Source organism: Agelaius tricolor, unplaced genomic scaffold, assembly GCF_023055355.1.
Source record: "Agelaius tricolor isolate 1412-34295 unplaced genomic scaffold, bAgeTri1.0.p SCAF_6, whole genome shotgun sequence".
In the NCBI taxonomy this organism is placed as follows: Eukaryota; Metazoa; Chordata; class Aves; order Passeriformes; family Icteridae; genus Agelaius; species Agelaius tricolor.
In genome coordinates this window covers 18950289-18974403 of record NW_027269266.1, presented here as the reverse complement: position 1 = coordinate 18974403, position 24115 = coordinate 18950289, and the positions used below count along the sequence as shown (strand labels likewise).

Below are 24115 nucleotides of genomic sequence, written 5' to 3'. Positions count from 1 at the left end.
AGTGGAGGAACCACTTGCCACAGGGGTCTCATGAGCATTGTATTCTGGAGGACACAAAGGTGGTAGTTTCTCCTCATGTCCATTGTAATACAAACAATGACAGAAATTCTCCTGAGACCTGCCATGGCACTGTGCCCTTGTTTCACAGCTACAGACTGATTCTGATGAGAGTCAGGTAACTCTCAGACATTCCCCACTCGTCCTGCTTGGCATATTTCTCCCTCCACAGGAGAAACTGTTGCCATGTTTTGAAAATTTTATTTTGAGATTGATTTACTTCACTGTATACTGAGTTCAGGAGAATTGTGTCCAAGTTCAAAGTCACTGACATACTGAAATAAAAAACTTGAACCTTCCTATGAACAACAATTTGTATCATCTCTTGGTTTTCACAGAATTACAGCCACTCTAACAAACACTTGCAAACAATATTTTCTAAGATAACCATTAAACATCATGAATGTGGTTTGCAAGTATTTTTCTCCATTTCTTGGTTTTATAGCTAAAATGGATGCACAAATTAAAATTTGGAAATCAAGTAAGAGTGATTAGCTACAACAGAAACAACAGAAACAACAGAACAGTAAACAACAGAACTGTGTTCTACATCATTCTGTTGCAACAGTTAGCAGTGTCTGGACTTTGTATATCCAGCATAATGTATCTTATTTAACTTACGGCACTGCAGAAAGTTGCAAGTCAGGAATACATAAATTGTCCTCCCCACAGTCAACCAGAATGTAAGCCTGTATCATTGCAAAATAAAAAAATATAATGCAGTTAGTACATGCCTTAAAGTCCAAATCACTTCATTAAATATTGCTAACCTGTCTTAAATACCACTAGCACTGCTTTACTGAATTAAATCTTTTTATTCTCTCTGTAAGTTCCTTTTCATGTGGTAGTCAGAGGTTGGAGACTATTTAGATGGTCAAATAAGTCCTTAGCAGAACAATATAATCTTCAGTCCCTTTCCCACACTAACTTGGCTTACATATTCTAGAAGGCAATCAAAACAAGAAAGTTTTGGAGATACTTGAAAGGCCTGTTGGTTCTAGTTTTATATTTAATCTACATTTTGTATTCATTAAATCCTTCTCATGCAATTTCTGGCTTTCTCTTTTAAGGAAGATGACACACATAATATTTGTAAATGCTTTCATGTTTATATACAGAAAATGTGACATGCAAAACTCATACCTGCTCTGCTAGGGAGTTTTTCTGGTAATAGTTCAGTATTGGCTTCACAGTCAAACTATCTTCAAAACTGGACTCATCCAAACTATAATTGAAGTTTATATTGATGGGAGATAATTTATCTCTAAATTCTGTTTCATCCTGTGAGTAATAATCACATAATAAAAACCAATAGTTTACTATGATTATTTCAGTTGGTACAGTAAGACAACAGATTCAGACTTCTGAAGGTAAAGATGGAGTCTTTATTGAAGGTAAGACGTGGTTCTTTGACAGATGCTGGCCAAATTCTGGCTGCATGTGGTGTCTTTAGGAAAGCAAAGTGACTCACCAGTAATTGGAATGCCCAGAACACATTGCCTCCACAGCCCCACATCTGGAAGAAGCTGGCTGAGCTGAGTAGACTCAGAAATTTTCAAAGCATTAGCCTAAAATGAAGCTGTTTAAGAGAGACACACAGAACCAACTCCTGTCAGCTACTGCCCCCCTTCCTTTTGAAATGGAGGTAGGGCATGTGTGGATTTGTGGAGGTAATATTGCTGGTTTGTACCATAACCAAGAATTTATAAGACTTAGCAATGGTAAAATTCAACCACCTTTATTGTCTACAGATGTCCCTACATAGCGCTTGAAACTTCCCCATTTCACCTCCCACTGCATTTCTTGGATCAGAGTTGGAATAATCTACTTCAATTGCATGAGGGAACCTGGAAGTGAGGAACTGTTGATCCTTTCTCCTTTACAACTTCAATTCCATAGTTTTAGTTTTTCTAAAAACATTTCAAAATATCTTTAAAATACTTTTAAAACTGTATGAATTTTAGGCCAATATTTCTGGTAAGACTCCTTTAAAATCTTTTGAACCTAAATTGATATTTAATATGATTTGTTCATTACTGCACTGTGAATACTAAAAAAAAAAAAATACCAAAAATGGAAAGCAATCTTGCATTTCTATATCAGAAGATGCAGTATTTGATCAGAATTTCCAGAACGGTGTGAAATTAATGTATTTTTACACAGAGAAATTCTACAGTCTTCAAAATCAATCTTTCTTTTCCACTTATATTGACAAAAGATGAGCCAAAGATTTACATACGGAATTTTTTCAAGGTAGCAGAATGCTCTGCACATACTGAACATACAGATGAAGTCTATCTTGTAACCCATTTCTGTAATTTTGGAAATTACTCTTCCTTTTCCAGTGGCTCCTTTTTATTATTATCTTTAAATCCCTGGTACCACTCAAACAACGATGAAAGTCCAAAATATTTTAAACAACTTACTCTGAGATAAACAAGGAAGTCCTGGCAATGGAGCTGTTTCTGTCTTTCTATCACAATAGAGAAGTAGTGATGTGACTGATGGTAATCAAAGAAGAGGGTCCTCTTAACAGCTCCTTTCTGTTTCAATGAATCTAACTGCAATTCACCTTTCAGCACTGAAAGATACAAATCCATAAATTAGTTATTGATTTAACAGGAAAAAAAGTCCAGTAAGGAATTCATTCTGTATTATAATTAATTAACCTAAGCAAGTCTTCCAAGAAAAAGTAATCCATGCTTTAAGTGCCTGTCTGTTTAAAAGCCCACTAGGTTTTGATCCAAATTATGCAGGATGTATAATTTAAGCTTTCTAATTTCATTGACAGATTATATGTGTACAGGACTTCTGCCCCTTTAATTTATTATTTTTCCAAAACAGAACATTCTCCAACAAGGTACATTCTTGGTTTTTTTTAGAAAATGACTTAAACTGAAACAAAAATCCCTTAAGTGAGTAATAAAAGGTTTGCATTTACACACACACACATACAGACACACATCTATCTATCTATCTATCTATCTATCTATCTATCTATCTATCTATCTAAATACTTTTTTTAAACTACATTTTCTTGCCTTAGGAGGATCTCACTCCTATTGTCTTTCCAAGTGTAGGAAAAAATACATTTGAAATGGAGCACGGTTAGAGTAAATTACAGGAATAGAAAGTATTTCTTACCTATCTGATCTGAAATACTTTGACCTTCAAAATCTGCGCAGACTCTTACAGTAAAGCTACATATAAAAAAAGAAGTAATTCATTATTAGCAGAAAATGGAGTGACCTGGGAATCAGCAGTTCCCAAATCATATCTTTAAAGTATTTTCATTTGCTTAAAAAGATGTTAACTGAAATTGTATCTAGCTACCTATGATATTCCCTAATTATGCCAGGAAGTCTCCTAGGTTTCACTAATAATCACAGAAGACAGTCTCTGAATACTTCCTGGCAAAGGTATAGAGAAGATTCTCTCATCCCAGCAGTTCTTGAGAGTCCATGGAGATGGACCCTTCTGACACTATTGCCAAAGCTGGATTTTTTATGCTGAAGTTCAGAAAACCACCTTTGTCAGAGGCTGTCTTCAGAAATACTTTCTGGTTCATTGTGGTCAAATCAGAAAAATCTTAGAGCATATTGGCAATGCTCAAGCTGTTTTCCAGCAAATGAAAGCACTTGGGATACCAATGTGTTCCACTGGCATTACTGTAAGATTTTCATTATTTCAACAGGCTACAATTAATTCCAAACATAAAACCTAAATTGTGCGATCTTTCTGACATCAGACTAACCAAACTGTATTGCATTTAATTTGTTAAGTTTTGCAGAAAGGGGCACTTATATGACCTAAATCAAAGCATAGAGAAATTGGTGATTCATGTTCTTTATCTAATATGCTAAAGCAATGCATTCTACAAAAAGCCACACAACATAAGTTGTTTTTAATTTGCCTGTTCTGAATGTATAGCAAGCTCTTTTGAGCCTAGAAATACCCATATCACAACTGTAACCATTATACAAATGTCACCTCAACCATAGCAGAATCCTTTCCCATAAGAATTATTTCTGTGTAAGACTGGCAACAGATTTGCAGTTATACTCAACAACTGATAGAAGAAGCCTTTTATAGTTGTATTGGCTGATACCTTCTAATCTGAACTTTTAACTTATATAAAAATTAATTTAAAAAACCCCGATAGACAAGTTTCACTTTGTAAGGAATCTATGCAAGTTTTATAAATATTTAACTGAATTGCATTTTGAAAAAGTTTTCACAAATTACTCTGGATGGTATGAGAAACAGTATCAATTATGCCTGTTGATGCAATTAGCAGAGTGTACTTCCCACTGGAAAGATGTTCTTGATTTTTGATTTCTGCTGTCATCTGCCAAATAGACTTAATTCTGCATACCATAATTCACAGGTGATAGATTCTTGCAAGTGTTTCTGGTTACCAATCATTCTTAATGAAAATTTTCATGGCTTCATAAAATGTTTTGGTTTGTATATGGAAAATAAACCGTAGGTCAGCATTAAAATCAGCTTGAGTTAAATAAAAAAAAATTGCATTATTCATGATCTTGATCTCCTCACTACTGTTATACTGTATAATAATGTTTCAGTGCAGTGGATTAAAAACCACTAACATAACCTTTAAACCAACCCGTAATCCCATTCTAATTGCATGTTTGTTTCCTCTGGCAGATGTAATGAAACTGCCACATCTGGCATATGTGTCACTCTCATGACTTTAATGGAAAATTCTTTCTTTATTTCTTGAGAAACAAGAATGGCATAATGCTGTTAATCTCTGCTAAACTGTAGCCTTCAAATAGTCATTCCAGTCCATGCGGAAAATGCAAATTTTTCATATTCCCACTTCTTTACAATTATGAGTCAATACAGGAAGAACCAATTATTTCCAAATACACAAGGACAAAATAACAAAAATGAGGAAATCTTGTGTAATTGCATGAATGCAATTTAGACATCAGACTTCACAGGCCTCACATGTCAGAGTGTAAGAGGGTATTTCCTCAGATGTAAACTCAAGAGCTGCCATTGTATTAAACTCAGTTGTCTTGCTTTGGAGGAGTCACAGAAATTTTGCCCTATCATGTTTGGAAAAAGGTTGCGTTCAAAAATGCAGCTTGGAACGCTTTACTTGTCAAACAGAACAATTTCAGTGTATGCTTTATTTACTGCAATGAACAGAATAATTCATAATACATATTTGATAACTGAAGTAATGTTCTCAAATACTATGTAAGAGGCAAGATTTACTCCTTCCACTCCAGGCAGAGCTTATCAAAAAGGGAATAGCAGAGCAAAAAATCCTGGAGTCCACTCTGGCCACACAAGAGAAAGACTATGGTTTTAGCAGAATTCTGCCACACATTTGTGATTTTGTTATTTAGTTCAGAAATAGTGCTAAAGACATCAGATTTCAATTGCAAACCTAGATGAATTTAGATTCACTCATCACTTCAAGAAGAAAATCCTGGGGAGATGTTGAGGGATGTTTTAGCATCAAGAAAAGAAAAGCAGAGGGAAAGACACACTGCAAAAGAGGACAGGACTCTAAAGAATTTATAGAGATTTGAGATCTGACTCCTAGGCACAGTAAGAAACAGAATAGCTGAGCTTTGGAGTTTGCTTGTAGGGGCAATCAACCAAACAATACAATTATCAAAGGAAGAAAACTTCAGCAAGTAAGGAAAAAATGGGAAGTAGTCCATCATCCTAAAGCATACAAACTTTTTATGTGCTATGAATCTCTCTGAAGAGATCCCCACATCACATTTATTCTGCTGGGTCTGTCATCACTATGAGATTATGCTTTGAATAGTATTTGAATGTAGTTACAATATAGAGGGAAAGCCTTAAAACTGAACACACAAGCTTTTCTTGACAATCTTGGGGCAACAAAACGGTTTGTTAAAAATAATTTAAAGTTTTTCAGGTAGACAGAAATTATTTTTACAAGCACAAGAAACTTGAAAATATTCCTTTCTTCAAAACTACTCTTGGCACAGATGGGAGCAGTCTCTTCAAAAGTTAACCCTAATAAAATTACCTAATATCACCAGAAGTGGTGAAAAGTTAGTTACCCATGTATAATATTTTCTAGACTGCACTTAGTACCAGAAAGAAATGATTTTGGTATGGCTACTCTAGCAGCTGAAAAAAAATAGAAAACTTACTTCAGGAAGTGAAAAGCAAGGCATTAGCAGATCCTACCAGGTGTCATTTGTCATTGCTAACGATTTCTTTAGCACCCAGGTTTGCAGATGGAGAGAAAGAATGGAAAATGCCTTAGCAGAAAGGCAGTGTAAGCTTTAATGTTCTGGGCTTCCATTCTGTGTGAGGCTGATACCCAACCTGCAAGGTCACAAACCTCCACAGAAGAGAAGAAGCTGTTATTGTTTACTGCTGAATGACATTTAAACAGTTTCCTTTTTGAAGTACAATATTTAAAAGCAAGTCAATACACTTCTATTACTCTAACACACTCTAACACTTGCCCTGCTTTGAGATTTTGTTAATGCCAAATGTAATCCAGTGACCAACACAGAGATTTAGTGCTGAAGGCATCTCATGGCTAAGCTACATTGTATGGCCAGGCTGCAGGAGCACTAGGGCTGCTAGAGAAAACAGGTGACTGCCCTTTGGGTGTCTCCAGGGCTACTGAAGCTAAAACCTGGCACAGAGGTCTCCTGTACAGCACCTCAGCTGTGTTGGTGGCAAGTGACACCACCTGCCTACCCCCTCTGAGGAGTGAGCTAACCATCTTCTGACTCTTGGCCATATGGCTTTGCTGTCTCACCCATGGAGTCAGGCTGGCCAACAGGCTTTGGAAAATCTCACACAAATTCATCTCAACAATGGCCCCTAGGTCCATATCCATGGGGCATCAGTCACATCCTCTTTCAAATTAGGTCAATGAGAAAAGAAAATACCAGCAGCAGAAAGGAGCAAATCTAACCTATGCAGCTATGAACTGCTGAAATATTATTTTGGGAGTTTATATCTTTGATAGAAATTTTGTATTCAGCTTTTTTTAAAGTGTACATAGAAATGTCTCATTTACTGAATCTAGCTGATACAAGATTATAAATATTTTATTACTACTGTAATAGTAAGAAATTTGGAGACAAAGGAACTACATATTTTTCCAAGTATTTTTTGATAGTAGGAACTTGAAGATCAGAAATTTTAAGCTCTCTGCTTCTGGTTTTACTGGGTTTACAGAAGGCGAATAGCCTACAAGGCACATATCAAATTACACATCCAAACATGAAAAGCATGAAATAAAAAATGAAATTAAAAAAAAATGAAATAAAAACATGAAATAAAAAATATAGTCTACAAATGTAAAAAAAGATATATATATATATATATATATATATATATATATATATATATACAAAATGTATTCTACAATACATGCTACAAATCGACTTTTTCTCATGATTGGACACTTTTATGCAGCTTTTGGTAAGTCAGGTAACTTCTCTCACTTATTGCTCCTCTACAAAATGGAATTAACAATATTCACCTTACATCAGTGAGAGGTGAGTAAAAAACTTTTGTTGATGCAATTTAAAAACAAATGAGGTAGCTAATGGATAATAGGACCTCAAATGGTAATAAAAATACCAATGCATAGATAAATTAGACCTCCTAACAGCTAGAGCCCAATCTTGAACATAATAAATCACATGATGTGGAAAGATGTTTTGAAAAACTAAAACTTTTAATTTATTTATCTCTTTTTACAGATATTAACTTGCATCTTTCACACTTAGGGGAAAAAATAAACTCTGTTTCCATATTCTTTAATACCTTCAAAGTAGCAGAATTTGTTACAGATTTGCTAGTATAGAGAACTCAGAAACAGCCACATTTTACACAAAGCAGAGAATGAATTATATGCTTCTAGAAGTTCAGGACGATTCTCCTTGAGCTGTGCATAAAAATGACTTTTTGTGCATGTTTCCTCTGCTGCTTCAGCTTTGCAATTTATATCATGGCAGAAATAATATTTTCCTAATACTTGGAAATGTACAATAATCCACATTATTCATGCACACACACTTCCTGAAGCTTTTCTGGTAGGAGGTTTCCTTTCATTCTAATTTTTCAGTGTCAGTCAGTAGAGTTTTATACAAGTTGCACAGTTGGCTAAGAGATACAGAAATCTGTCCCATGGGACTGAGGAATTCTTTGCCTGTTGGAGTTTCCCTACTAATTGTTTTCATATGTTCAATACAAGCTTATATCAACTAAGGAAAAAAAATTACAGTGTGGAAGATAGCAGCTGCTCTTCAGTCATTTCATAACATGAACTCAATCTTTAGGGAACAATATTTTAGACTAAAGCAGACAGAAATTAAATTATGCTCCTATTAAAGCTCTTGTAGATATGAACCAAACCTCTGGCTTATTGTAGCAGAGAAATAAAAAAACCCAAAACAAATGTGTTAAAGGAGTATGCATTTCTTCCTTCCTTTTCTAAACAATATCTCAGAGCAAATATGTTTTTTAAGAGAGCTTTTCTTCCTCTTGTGCAAAAAAACCACCTTTTTTCTTTCAATACCTGTTGTTAACTGTTACAGTTCCAAAGTATTTTCTATTATGACATTGAGCATTTTTTAAAAGTTTTAAAATTTGGCGTTGTGAAACAACATAATTTGGATCAATGAACATGCTTCAGCCAAATGCCTGTATTTCATTTTTTTTATATCAACTATTAAAACAAAAGATAATTGAATAAAAAAAAATCCAGAAAGGCCAAAGCTTTGTAAAGTTCTGGGTTTGCATAGTTCCACCAAGTGCCTTCTACATTGCTCTGTAGATGGGCAATTTTCTACACTGGATGTAGAAATGAGGAACGTGGTAAAAAATATGAGAAGTCCATAAAGTGTAAAAGAACAGCTCAAGAGTGAAAATCTCTTGACAACCCCATCCCATATGCTTTCGAAGCCCACATATTTATTGGTTTAAGTGTATCAGAGTTTAGTTCCTTTAAGAGCCTCCATGGCTCTTAAATGAAATGCTTCTCATGATTATGTTTTACAGTTCATATTTATCAATTAATTTTTAAGATTCTTTAAGATTCTCTTGCTGAATTTTACATTTGAGATGATTTTTAGGACTCATGTTCTGTAAAGAATGTCTCCAATGTGAGGAAATCCTCTGATCATTGGTTTAAAAGCAGTGCAAAATTTCTGCATTCATGTTATCTTCTGGAGTCCTCCTTTACACCTTAATATTGTTTTTGTTCAGCCCACTTCCTGGCAGGCTTCCTGCTTCTAATGTTTTTACATCTTAGAAATCTGTTCCTCACAGACTCTCTGGCAAGATTTACTACTATTTTATATTCAACTTGCACGTGTTTATGCTCTGTTTTGATTTTAGTTTCCTCATTTGTTATGATTTCCACTTTTAAACAGTATCTTATGTATTTGTAATAGCCTCTTTTGTCAACTGTTCCTGGGGTCCTTTCAAAGTGACTTTTTTTTAGTGCAGTAAAGTGCCTTCATGTGGTGTTGTGTGCTATTAGTTGGCCTCCAAATGTCCTGCAAGCATTCTGTACTTATAACTGATCTTAAATTGTTTTAATTAGCTTTCATGTTGGGTTGTTTTAGTTTTTTTTTTCTTTTCAAAGTTAAATGCTTCTGTGGTTAAGAGTTTCTCTTTTAAGGATGGTTGAAACATTGTCCTGTGTGATGTGCTAAAAAAAACTTTCCTCTGACCAAAGACAGCCAGAAACAACATCCTGTGAACTTCTCTCAGGATGGCCAGTCAAATACCTTCTCTCTTCCACAAAGGACTAAGATCTGTCTTTCTCCAAGAGAAAATGGAGGGCCCACCAGCTCTGCATCACTTTCACTGTTACATTTTGTCAACAAACAGATGACTGTTTCTGTGTTTTGTCCATTTTAGCTGTTTCATGTTTCATTCATCTCAACATTGCATATGACTTTGCAGCTTGCCCAGGAGCTGAGCATCCTCCTATGCAGAAGGAGACTCAGTGTATCAAAGGACTCAACTTCTACCTACCACAATTAGTTAGACAATCTGCTAAGTACTGAAAAATACCAAAAAGATTTCTGTGTAGGGGGGGTTGTTGTGCTCAGAGCATGTTTCAACATTTTGAACTTTGAAGATGTTCAGAGTTGCAATAAAATTAAGGAACAGGAAGTTATCTGAGAAAGAGGATAAGGATATCTTTTGAGTAATCATGGACTTACCAGGCCACCAAAAGCTGAGAGTCGGGGAGCTGACAGGTTCTATTGTCTGGATTCACAATCATGGGGTTCAGAATAAGATGAGCATTCACTGTCACAACAGGTCTGGCTCTGGGAGACAGAAATAAGGTTCACCACATTCAGAAGGAGCACATTAGTACCTGAGTTACAGCAGAGAAAACAGTGAACTGAGTTGGCTGCAAAGAAGCCAGAGATGTAGGGCTACTTGGGAGAACACAGGTTTATAATGCTCATAGCTAAAAGAACCTTTTTTTTCCCCCCATCAGAATCCTACTGAGATTCACAAAAAAAATTTCATGTTAACACATCATGGAAACAGTACCCTATGGTTAAGCAATAGATGTGTCCCAGGACTGAGGCACATCAGACACATTTCATCACCCTGAGTTTTCTCAAAGGGACAGAGGCTGCCTTTTTGGGTTTTACAGCAGTCCTTTGGCCATCTTGCAGATTTATTCTGTGCTGTCTCCATTAATAATGATATATTCCAACTTACAATGTCTGTTTCAAGACTCTTAAAAAAAATAGACATGATTTGGTTAAAGTAGAAGTTGGTGTAGACTATCTTGGGCCAATAATGAAGTAAACTCTATCTGACATTTCTTGGAGACAACTGACTTTGTAAATCAGAATAATCACCAGTAAATTGTGCTGAGTACATGAATATACAGTTCTGGTGACAGAAACCATCCCTCTGAAGCTGTTATTAAGTGATAAGATAATCTATAACTGCAAGCAGTTTAGAAGACAAATAATTACAAGTATGTGTCCAGATTCTGATTTTTTAAGACAGCAATACTATTTACTGTAACTTACACAATCACCGTTTTCTAACTTTCCTGATATTTTAATCCACATCTGAGCTTTTATGATTACTTCTTTATATTACTTCAGCAAGACATTAAAAAATAAAATTACTCTCTTCACTTTTGTGCAACAGGGAAAATCTTTTTTTGCCTAGAAAATTTCAGTAATAAAATTCTATTTCAACAGTATGACAAGTTGCATATTTGATACATTCTGGCCAGGAAATGGCCTCCTGCTATTCACTTTATTAAATTACATAGAACACATTTTATTGTTATTGAAAATACACAGTGGATCTAATTCTTCAATGTTTTATCCTGTGCAGTTACTCTTGGCATTGCAAAGTATTTGCATGATTCTTTCATAGCACAGAAGGAAAATCAGGACTTCTCACTGCACCCACAGCATTAGCTGAGATAAGCCAACATTCCTGTTTAACAAAATTTGTATGCTGTCACAAACATTCAGGGGGGAAGCAGAACATGCCTTTTCTCAGTCACGTGCTGTTGGGAATACAGACAAAAGAAGCCAGACAGGAATCAGAAATATGACAACATGTTGTAGCAATGGATGGTGAATGCTTAAATGAAATGAGCTGTCAGCATGGCTGGACTAAGAGAGCATTAGCAGATTTTATGTAAATGCTTATGTATTTGGTAGCCTCAAATTTTACATCTAATCAAAAAGTGCATTTAGTGAAACTCCATAGTCAGCAACAACTTTTTGTTTTGCAATGTGGGATCTTGTGCATTTTTTTAAACTGAGGCTAAAAGTAGCAGTCTTTATTTTCAATAAATGGTTCATGTCTTAACATACACAATCTCTGAAGATTGGTCACTTTAATATTTCTTAGTAGCACCAATTCCCCAGGAAAGAAATAAATTTTCAACCTCATGCCTTTAAAATTTCTTATTTAAAATTAACTGAAGAGTCAAACATTCTAGAAGCTGCTTGAGCTAAGCCTAAGCATGGAAATTTTCATTGAAAATTACAGGGTTTGAGCATGGGAAAAAACGTTTGTTTCTCAAAAGATGTTTAATTTATGGTCTAATGACCACCTTTTACACACTGCAACAGGGAAATAGGAATATGGTATTTTTAAATTTTAATATCTCCCACCAAAACTGTGAAATACCAAATGCATTGTATTTACCACATACCTGTAAACAACTGCTTTTCCAGCTCCAAATGCACCCACAATTAAATCTGGAAAAACCAAAATACCAAAATGGTTTCAGAATAACTATAAAGTAATCTCTTACACTTTTTTTTCCATCATAAATTAGATTATTTACATTAACATTGCAGTAACATCAAACAAATATGATAATTCCTTTTTAAGTAAGTTTTCCTCACGAGTGTCAAGAACACAAGTGTGTTTTACCTGAAAGAAAACATTTCACATGTCTGAGATGATGTCATAAATGTCTCAGTTGTAACCAGTAACTACCAAAGTATTTAACACAATGTCACCCACGTCACAATCTCACTTCTCTCCGACTTTTATTATAGGGGAAAAAATTCCATTAAACTCTATGTATTTTATTCTGACTCCTTAACTGTCCATTAAATGAAAAGTTGCAAAACAATTTCTTGCCACTTTCATATAAGTTATGTTGAAACTTTACAGTGTTCTTTCTTGACAATCCTTCCATTCTGCTTTGTGTTTTAAGTGATTTGTTCATTAATTTAGGCATTACATCTCTGTGCAAATAAACACAGTGCAAGGTCAGAGGATGGTTGATTTCATAGCCTCTAATGTTTCCAGCACTGTAGCAATATGAGAAAAGGCTCACAACAGTTATCCATCTAAAGCTGTCATTTTCCCTGACAGATGGAGTCAGCAACACAGGTGCTACACTGGGATTTGGGCATGTCTTTGTCAGTGGTCATTGGCCTGGGTTTGGGAATCTACAGGCCAGAATATTTCCTCTTTCTGCCTAGAGTCCCCATCTAGTGATCTCTGGAAAGATCCAGACTGGCTTGCTGATCCATTCAGGCCTCCTGGAGAAAAACTGGAGCCAAGCCATGAGGAAAAAGGATCAACTTTCCTGCTGCCTCTGCCTTTGGAAAGAGCTTTGGTTCATTTTCAAAGCCCCCAGAGTCCATCTGGGCACAGCTTTCATTCCACTGCTGCTATCATTCAACATGACTGACATGTATCCAATTCAGAAGACTGAGCCTTACAACAGCAGTGGTACAGACTGGCAGCCTAAACTGATCTAAGTAAGTTAATTAAATGAGTACTTGGGCTTGTAAACAAACCCTTACTTGCTGCTTCTATAGTTGGGGCACTGGTTTGCTTAAGAAGCCCTGAAGTCATCAAGCATGATGGAAATACCAAGCTTTGATGTTAATTATCTGGATGGATTTGGTCCAGGGCTGGCAGTGAATTTTCTAGTGCTCCTCCATCTTTCAGATGGTCAGGATTTCAAAAAGAGTATAAACAAATACTTCACATGGGCAACAGCCAGTCCTTCACTGAATTCCATTAATTAATGTCCTAATAGGACCAGACATGGACAGTTTATGAGTCTGATCCTCTTTCTGTACAACATTTACATTTTTCTAATTTCATTGGCCTTAGAGAAATATGTTTCAGGGTCAGGAACACTTTAAATAGCAGAAGAAAATAAGTGATTTTATCTCCTTTTTGGGACATTTGTATGCCATATTCTTTGGTAGCTTTTACAGACAACTTGTCCACAGTACCAAAAGCAAAAGATGTTTTCCTCTTAAATAAACAACTAATTGAGACAAAGCCATCACCATGAAGGCTGCACCACACACAAATAGAACTTTTCCTGGCAGCTCACTTCTAGTGGCACCCGTAGCAACCTCCCAAAAAATTTAATATTTTGTTGATTTTTATTTTGCTCGTGTCCAAAGGAATTTTTATGAGTTTTGTGTTTGGTGGGGTTTTCTTCTGCTTGTTATTTCTTAAGGAAAAAGAAACGTTATGTTATGAACAGAAAGTGAAAGACAAGATGGAAAGGGATTCTGTTCTGCTCTTCCCAGCTGGGGATTTTTTGTGAATTCTATAACAGACTTGACTTAGGATATGTACTGGTTCATACTAGACCTGATAACTCAAAAGGTTTCAGGGTTATGTTGTAAGAGACAAAACAGGTACGTATTCAAGACTTGTTAAGATCTTGGCCTAGTGATGACTTCATAATAGGCTCTTTCATTAAAAAATAAAGGTTAAACACACAACTTGGGTAAGCTTAATAAAATGCAACCAAGTAGAACCTGAAGGTGAGAAGAATGAGTCTGTCAGACACAGCTGGCCTCACTGGTGTGAGTGAGTGCAATTTCAGTATGTGCTGCTGTGCAAAGGTACCCTCTATCTTGGCATCCCCACTTTAATATTCAAGAGGATTTTGTACATCTGCTTAATGGTTAAATCCTGGTTTGTTTGGGACAGAGCCCAGCTTATCTGAAGACAGAGGGTGATGGGTCTAGAGGAGCAAATATAGGCCTCAGCCACCAAAAGACTGGTTTTCCATGAGCAATCTTTCTTCTATGCCACTTCATCCAGGTCTGGAGACACAGCAAATAGGATGAGGATTCTCAATCATGGCACCACCACAAAAGCCCAATTTGAGATTACTTTAAGGGCAGCCAGGACTGTGCTCATCCTGCTCTTGTTTGGAGGCTCTTATTTTTACCCTGACATGTCATTTGTTTTCTGGTCTAAGTCGTGCTTATTCTTGATCTAAAGAGCTTGAATGAGTGAAACCACAGAGTAGAGAAAGTGGAATTAAGAATGAATATGCAAAAAAATTCCCCATAATTATAGCCAGTAGTAACTTCTAAAATCTAGTGTAAGGACAAAATGATTATATATTCAAACAGAGCATTCACTGGAAGATTAATTAGGGATTTTTCTTTGCTTTGTCTTGTTCTTTTACAGAGCAGTAATTTCACTCTTCCTTCTTTCATTGCTTTGTGGGGTGCAACTCCTATACCCATAATTGGAAAAAATCGCTTTTGATGTTGATAAAAATGCATGAGATTTGAATACACATCCAATCAGCACTTTTACAAGCAGAAGTTTTGAATTTGTTGAATGTTCTGTAGAAGAAAAGTTACTAATAATTTCTGTGAAAAAAATGCATGAGATGTCTAAATTATCTGAATTTTGGCAACTTTCCCCTTCTAAAAATAGAAGTTTTCTTTATTAATTCTTGTTAATGCTGCACATGCAATGTCACTGATGCAAAGATCACTAGCTGAAAAACAAGGTTTTAACAAGCAATTACAGAGCAAAAGAAGCCAGATTAAAAAAAAAACAGCTTAACTCCTTACATCCCTTCCAAAGAGAGCCTGGAGAAAAGCCTATGCCTACTCCTTTGCATCAGTGAGGGTTTGTTTTCAAGCTCAGATTAAAATGTGCGATTAAAACATAAAAACAAGGACAAAAAAAGTGTAAGAATCACAAAATCTCCTTCAGTTCTTATTTTCTCATATCTGGGATGATGAGGGACCTCATTGGTTTAGTTAAATTATCACTTTGCCTACATTGTTTGAGAAGATTTTCCATCAGCTGCTCACCTGCAGAGAGCCAAGATCTGTAAGGAAGGGTTGGCATCAGCACCTATGTGCTTCTGCCTCATTGCTTTTGAGGAGTAAATGAGCTGTGGGGTCACAACCACACTGCAAAAATTAAGAAAACAAGCATGGAGCAACTCCACAGGAATTTTTAACTTCCATTTTTAACACAGCTGGTGGCTTGTATGCAATAAAGTCCCAGCTGGTGGGGTTTGCAGAGCTTAATGCTGAAACAAGTGTCTTTGGGACATATTTAACTGAAGTCAAGGGGCACTGCACAAAATTAAACAATCCTAATGCTTTTTTCAAATACTTCAAATTTACTTTGCTCTGAAGAGAAAGGTTGCAAATGCTGTCTGATGCAAGAAGTCTATTTTCTGAGATAAAATTAATAAAGTTTAAGGTGGTGGCACTGAAAGGGACACTGGATTTTGTAAGCTTGTGAGTTCACTTGCACCTTTTGCCATGTGACTGTGCCAAACCTGAAACACTGTGTGATAAAGGGCAGAAACTTGCCATGATGCTCACTAAACATTCAACCAAATGAAGGAAGGAGGAAGATCAACAAGGTCCTACTTCCAGTCTCAACAAGACATATTCCTTTATTAACTCAGGAAAATTTTTTTGATTCCCTCATATTTTTAAAGATCAACCCCATTCTCTCTGAGAGATGCAGCCTCAGAAAGTCTGAGCAGGGAGAACACGCATCATGTTCAGCACCCTACACTTGATTGGAGCCTGTCCAGCAATCCCAAGAGAAATTGCCAAGACATGGTGTCTCATATCAGTACATGGGGGACAGTGGCCAAGAAAAACAACCAGGGAACAACTACATAACTGGCAAACACCTCAGTTGTCAGAAACCTAAAAATGAAACAACAGCTGAGTCACCTCCCTGCTGCAGCTCTACCAGGACACAGGCAGGAAAGTGATACACTTGGGGACTCAGAATGATTTCCTGACAGATTTAAACATAACTTCAGGCAGTCTGTCAGCTTTGTCATAACTTCATGCAGTCTGTCAGCTTCATTGTACAGTATAAAAAGGGACTGGAAAACAGTTACATTTTACCTGAGTACAGGTGCTAATGGAAATTTTGTACAAGGGAGAAAACCACCGAACTATAAACTCAATTAAAAATTCTGTGTGAGCCTTTTTACTTTTTTATTTTCCTTGTCAGATCAGGAGCCAAAAAGGCCCATTATCATACCTCTATTTGTTTTCTAGGACTTCAGTGTGCATTACAACCCCAAATCTCAGTAGGAAAGCTCTAGAATAAAAATGCCTTTAAATGGCCATCACTTCAGGCTTGACTACAGTAGAAGACACAGGCCTGTCCAGCACAGCCACCTTTACTCAAGAATTTTAGTTAAACAAAACAGCCATCATTTAAAGCAGAGTCACTTTCTTGCAATCCCTATCATTGTCATTAAGGATTACCTTAATCCTCTGTTTTCAAACCATTCTGGTAGCAGGTCTTTAACAGGTAACTTTGACAACACAACAATATTATTCATTATATTACAAAAAAAATCCCAAAGTTAATGATTTGTCACTTAAGTAAAACACTACTCACTGGGATCAATTCCTTTACTCTTATATTCTATTGGGCACAATACTGTGATTTCATAAAATATTGTAAGGAATTTTAGAAAAGCATATCTAAAATTACAGAGATAATAATTTTCCCATAAAATCAACATATTTGTACACAATTCTTGGCTTGTCACTACATTTTTGACTGATTATTCATGTGAAAAAATAATTAGCTGGTAGAAGCACATCAGCTTTTCTGCATTTGCTGGCAGAACCCAAGCCATTGCTCTGGCTCCCACACATAGCAGTCCTCTCTTACCAGAGCAGATGCAGCTTCTCATTGATTTAATTTGTTTGTCTTCCACAAATCTCCTGGACCAACTTCATAATTTAATCATCACTAGATTCCGATTTGTAATATTGTTGGCACAATGCCTACTGTTCTCAAAAAAATTTATTAATCTGAAGAACCCTTGCCTCTCAGAAAGAAATTTGAGGATTTTCTTCCTGCTGTTTGAGTTAATGTACTCAGCAGATGGAGCTGTTAAATATTCCTGTTTTATTAAGATTAGACTGGATTACTGTAGTTCTGTGGAAATTTTGTCTTCTTATTACACTTCTTTCCTTCTTAAAATGTTTATAGAGTAGTTTGATATTAAGTACTATGATATTCTAACTAGTATGATATTCTTAAGATAATAACTGAGTCCAAGATAAGAAGGCATGAAGGTGCCTTTATGCATTTTCCTGTGCTGATAAAGGCTTGACTATAAAGAACAACCAAAAGAACAGGCAAACAGCTGTGTTTGTGATGAAGTAGGATACCTTAGATGAAGCTTCAGTGGCACTGATTCTAGAATGACTCTCTTAAGTTATTGAAGAAGACTTACACAAGCATCTAAACAGCAAGGAGCAGAGACAATAGTGTATAATTTATTTGAGCAATTAACTAATCAACAGTCTTCGAATGGTGAAGTCATCCAAAGCACTGTTCTGAATCTACCCACACTGTCAATAGGAACTGGTTAAATCATCCTGATTCAGAGACACATTCAAAGAAACCCCAGTCTTTGGGAGGATATGCCACAAGAAGAAAGCAAGTTTAATGAGTTGAGTAAGTTATTCATTATAAACTATTTGCTCAGCTATAATCAGCCAGAAAGTGACTGAACATATGCTGAAATGTGAGGGTGGAAACCTTACAGCCTAGAAATGTCTGAGCCCTGTACAGATAGATGAACCAGCTGGAAGTGCAGCATCATCACCTAGATAATCACAGACTACAGGCACTCAGTGGGGCCAGCTTTGAACAGATGCCCAGAAGCCAAAAGAAACAATTTTTTTCCCATTAAACAGATTAATGGATTTCTTTTGTTCCTATGAAAATTGAACTATGCTAATAGAAAAAGACAAATAAATTTATAAATAAAATAAACTATAATTCAAAATGCATGCCTTTGCCTCATTCCCTGCTCCAGGCCTTGATAACACATAAAGCTTAGCATGGAGCAAAGGGGCCCTAAAAGCCCCAGATTTACAGGACAGTGGAAGCTGCCTTGAAAGATGTCTTTATGCATCCCAGATGTCCCAGCACAGAAGACAGGCAGGAAGATTGTGCTGAGGCAGGTATTTCAGAATATCTTTATGCAAAATTTGTAGAGCTGCTGTTACAGAGAATCCCATGGTTGTATAAATTGTGTTACAGTCTTCACTAGGATCACCTCAGACACAGCACAATGCTGCTTTGCCATGTCCTCAGCTTGGCACAGAATTCCAGCTACCACTGTATTTGCACTCAAACTGATTGGAAAAGCCCATATTTTATGGTTTTTCAATCTCATCAGCTCCCTTATTTCTTTAATCCCATTTAGTTTTTTTCATGACTGTCAATCCAGAATAATGGCGTTAAACCAAGTTTTTACTATTGCAGCAGAAGTGAGATCAGCTCTTCTCTTTTGAATATGACCTTAGAACATGAGTTGTCAGAAAACAGTGAAATGGATCATCTGCTGAAAGATGTTACAGTTATGTCAGTGCTAGTAAAACAGTGCTAGAGAATGTGCCTGTATGCTGTATCTTTACTATATGCAGTGGTGTCATTAAAACAGCCCTAACACAGTTCACCCATGCCAATTATTAGACTACAAAAGTGAGCATGCAGTAACCCTGTTTTGGCAAAAAAGTGAGTTTGACAGTGTGCACAAGGAGTGTTCAGAACCAAAGACAGCATATTTCATTTACTAATGTAGATGTACCTCAAGAGGATTAACTGGTCTTTTACTTCAAATACTGGGTCCATGTTGTGTATTGGAGAGATACTGAGTATTTCAGGTAAATTGGTATTAAGCTTATCAGTGCCATGCTTAGGAGACTGGGAAAGCTGCACATCATGGCTTGGCACAGTCTATCTGACAGATATGCTTAATCTGCTTCCTTTCACTAGTCTTACCTGACTATAAAGTTTCATTAGATTCTGCCTCTTACATGACTACAGAGAAAGGAGCATCCATCCATTAGTTACCACCATCACCACTGCTTGGCATTGCACTCCAGCTAGGTGAGGAGGAGCCCTCTGTTTGGGGCAGAAGGTGATGAACACAAGCACAGAGAGGGCAGCAGCATGAGCAACACAGCTGTTAGGATGATCAGCACAGTTTTCTGCCTCTGCTGCTTCCCAGGGTTGAAAGTTTCCCACTGCCCCCAAGCCTGCAAAGCAGACTTCCATATCATCACTCCTGTCTGTGCTGATAAAGGAACAGTTCTGGGTACATAACATCTGGAGTGTCTGTAAGGATGACACAATTTACAGAACTCCCTCCTGGAAAGCTGCAGAGATGTAAACCAAAGGTTGTACTTAGTAACAAGACTCAGTCTTCCCTGTTGAAAAAATCTCTGTATTTTCACAATGCTGAGAGGTCTGTTACTGTTACAGTGACAGCACCTGGGCCAGGACAGCTGAAGTCAGATGGTGACACTGAGAGAACTGCTAACAAGGAGGAAAAGCAGCTCTGTCTGCACGCTGTCTCTACCAGAGAAAGTTCCATTTTTAGCTAAGATGTTGACTAGTTAGTTATTCAGCTGTCTGTACCCTGTGTTTGTGCAATAAAGGCAGGGCATGTGCTTGAGCACTGTGTACTGTCCATATTTTTGTGTTGTTAGCACAGATTAGCTGTGATTTTAGTGCATGCAAGTTAGTACTCTCCCAGACAGCAGCTGGGAAAGGTCTGGGCCAAAGACCTTCCACAAAAGGGAATATGGGTACTGCCATTCTGTTCCAGTGGTTTCATCTGATAAGAGCGAGCTGTGCTGTGCCATGTAGCCTCAAGCCCAGACCACAGTTCCTGGCCCAATTTATTTTCTTGTACAAACAAAATTACTGATAGCATTGAAAAATATTTGGGATTATTATTTTTTCAAGTACTAATTCTGATTTCCTTCTCAGTAGAGAAGATACAGCTCTTTTTTTATGTTTGTTAAATATGAAACCCAGGTCAATGGTAAAATCTTTATCAGAAACTTTACCCATACATGAAGTCATAAACTACTAAATGCTCTTTGCATGAAAATACATGAAGAAGAGAAGAGGCAGCAGTGGTGGCAAGACTGAACAATCATTTGGTACAGCAGAACTGGTGTGCCATTCTCCACTGCACAAGAAACAATTAAATATATTAGAATTCCTTCCACAGGATTGCTAAAACACATGGCTGATAGAGGAAATATGTTGGAAGTCTGTAAAATAACTGGACTCCAGAACTGCTCACTGTCTATTCAGTGTAAGAACTAGAAAATGTCCAGTGGAACATTCAAGATTTGAATGGGACACAGTGAGAATTACTTCTTCACAGGCAATTCAGCTGGGCTGTGGGGTCCCTTGACAAATGCTACATGCACCAAAAGTCTGTATGAGTTTTACAGTGGATTGGTCAAATTCATGGAAGAAAAGTCTGTCAAACGATTCTAATTTTGGAGGTGCCATCTCTTACTCTGGGCCACCTTGATATTCTGGTTGGTTAATGCTGGGTGAATATTCTGGGAAGTATCACAACAACTCTACAATTCCCAGGATATCTGTTGTTGGCCACTGTTGGAAACATGCTATGGTGCTAGACAGAGCTTTTATCTCTATCAGTATGGCTGGATTATGTTCTTCCTTGTCTGCTCTGCTACTCCACCATTAAACCTGCCTGTGATTAGTTTTCTCCCAAATTTATTATACAGCTGGGTCATGGGGGACAAGAGATTCTCTCTGCCTTTCCTAAAGACCAGAAAGTGGGGGCTGGGGGAGATTCTCTCCCTTTGGTTGCAGGAAGAGGAGAAAAGAGAAACCACTCCATCCACAGGAAAGCTGAGGGATTTGAGGAGCTCTGTGTACTAGGGAGTCTTCATCTGCTCCCTGTTTCCTTCTCTGTTCCTGAGCTCATACTGGCATTTGGATGAAGACAGGAAGATATTACTCCCTATACCAAATGGTCTCTCTTCTCCAAAAGGCTAATACATAGATCTCAGTTTGAATTGAACTCCCAGCCAAGAGAGGATTTAACCTTTTTTCAATGGGAGAAAAACTTGACTGTGATTCACCCTCACTTTTTAGTAACTGTATTACCCAACTTGTAACCAAAGAGCACTGGGGTTGCTGGGGTCAGAACAGCAATCCCAGATAAAGCTCAGTGGTCTGTGATAAGAAGCCATATGAACAGGTGGTATCTTCTGCCCTCTAGGTCAGTGACCTGCTCCCAAAAACATTACCTTATGGTCTGATTTAAAGAAGGCCTGAACCTCTAAAAACTCTGAAAATGCTATACAGTACATTAGAAATGAAATGGCAGAGTAACTCCCAAGTCTCAGACTCCCATTTCCTAGCATGAATATGCTGCCTCATGAACAATGTCAGGCACAAGCGCTTGAGTAAATTATACAAGCTCAGCTGTATTTATACAGGTCAGTCTTGAACAATTGAACTCTAGCCATGGAAGAGCTACATGCTTGGAGAATCTCACCTTACACAGTGGCAATATACACTTATACCTGCAGCCAGACATTACAGCTGTCTCTCATCTCCCAGTCCAGAAATTCTGAGAACAGAACTTCTGAGAGTGTTAAGTCAGAATAATCTGATTTTATTACATTTTTTCTTTTTAGAAAAGGGCCACTTTTAGAATATGCACACTAGAAAGCTTAAATGAAAATTTTTGTGGTTTTTTTTCCCCCTAATCTTTCACAACCTTCTTTGAATCACAGGCACAAACAGTAGTTTGGGAAGCATGGAATTAAAGGCTAATTTTCTAGACTTTCTATAGTCAGCCAGACCCCATTTCTCTAAAATAAAACTTCCTTCCTAATCCTTCCAACTTCAGTACCTTGTTTCCTCCTTTTACAAGGGTTGCCCTCAGGCGTTTCCGTCAGGAGGTGAAGAAGGAAAGCTCTTTGACACGAGAAGGATTACTTGATTCATTGCCTAGAGTGTTTATCCTAGGCTTGCATTTCCCTGTATTATTTCCTTCTTTTTTTTTTTTTTCCCTTTTCCCATAGGAAGGCACTCTATTTTTGTGCTAGCATTGTGCCATGTTTGCACTATTTTTACAGCTCTGTTTTGGTGCTCCAAATCTTCATGAATTAGGGAAGAGGTGGTTGACTCATAGTAAGGGATTTTTCATCTCATTTTCTGAGAGATTTTCAGCAGTGCTGTGGACTGCTCATCCAGGGGAAAAGCTAGTTACAGTAAATGCAGGGTGGTGTTTCTTTTGTTTTCATTTTTTTAATTAGGTAATTCCTGTAATAAAACCAAATGCTCTAACCCATAGTGAGCTGATAACACAATGTGAAATTCTGCAAGTAGGATGCATGTTGGAGGCCGCAATGACAGAGAGAGAACACACAATTATACTACAATTCCTCAGTACACATTTAGAAAGATCAAGACTGATCACCCAAACTTTGCACAAATTAGCTTAAAAGATGCTCCACATAAAGTATTCTAATACAGCAGCAAGACTTCTACTCTTCTCTATGTGAGTCAAAGACTCTCTCCCTTCCCTCTATCTTTTCAATCTTAGAAATGCCAGGAATGCAATATCCTGTTTCCTTTGGTTTTGCTGGGGGCCTTGTGGGTGCTTTAGGAAATGTTTAAATGCTGAAACTTTAATAAAGAGCTCTGTTGTCCAAGAGAACCTCATTAGTCATGGACAATGAAAGACTATTAATAGCAACATCAACAATATGCAAACAAAAAGTCAGAACAGTGTTTAAAAGCACTTTCTTCTCTCTAATGCTAAAGATCTTCTTACTTTAGTCTCATGATAGCCTCACTTTATTACCCTGCAGTCAGCTTTTCTGTTTGCAAAACTGTAATTTCTATTGTAAACACTCCTTCCCAGAAATTGCCTTCTGCTTTTGGAAAGATACCTCTTTCAAGGCTTTTACAATCCATCTCAGAAAGGTAAAAGATCCTGGTTTTGTCCCTTTGAAAAATTACAATTTTCACTTTTGAAATAGCACAACTTTTAAGAACTCTAGCCTTGAAATAACCCAGGGTAACAAGAGTGATTTCACAGTAAGTCAGGGAAACGTGGACTGTTAGGATTTTACTGTGGATGAACCTTTCACAGTAAGAAAATACCAAGGCTTCTGAATTGCCATGAAAAGAAACAGAACAGATTTGTTTCCAGATGAGAGAGAGAGTAAATACAAGCACACTTACATTCAGACTACTTAGATGGTAGGAAAAATTTTCTTTTAAAAACAAATGCTCCCCTGAAAAACTTAATTAATGTTACAAACTCTATAAATGTGAGTGCATGTAAGGTAAACTCGTTAGGAAGAATCAAAGCTAACCTAAAAAGGAAGAGTCCATATCTCAAAATGAAAACATAAAAGGGATGGAAAGGCCCAAATAAAATTGCTGCTTTAAGCAATTTGCATTC

At 37.0% G+C, this 24115-nt stretch overlaps 1 protein-coding gene across 1 annotated transcript in view; it reads right to left on the bottom strand.

Annotated features, from left to right (window-relative positions):
* ITGA8 (integrin subunit alpha 8) overlaps nucleotides 1–24115 on the bottom strand; it is a 113226-nt gene that overhangs the window by 58428 nt on the left and 30683 nt on the right. Inside the window, exons 14-19 of the mRNA XM_071428920.1 lie at nucleotides 12263–12308; nucleotides 10278–10385; nucleotides 3202–3257; nucleotides 2484–2638; nucleotides 1201–1338; nucleotides 679–746 (exon numbers count right to left, since the gene is read on the bottom strand). Coding sequence (XP_071285021.1) covers nucleotides 679–746; nucleotides 1201–1338; nucleotides 2484–2638; nucleotides 3202–3257; nucleotides 10278–10385; nucleotides 12263–12308 — 571 coding nt within the window. The remainder of the gene's footprint in view (nucleotides 1–678; nucleotides 747–1200; nucleotides 1339–2483; nucleotides 2639–3201; nucleotides 3258–10277; nucleotides 10386–12262; nucleotides 12309–24115) is intronic.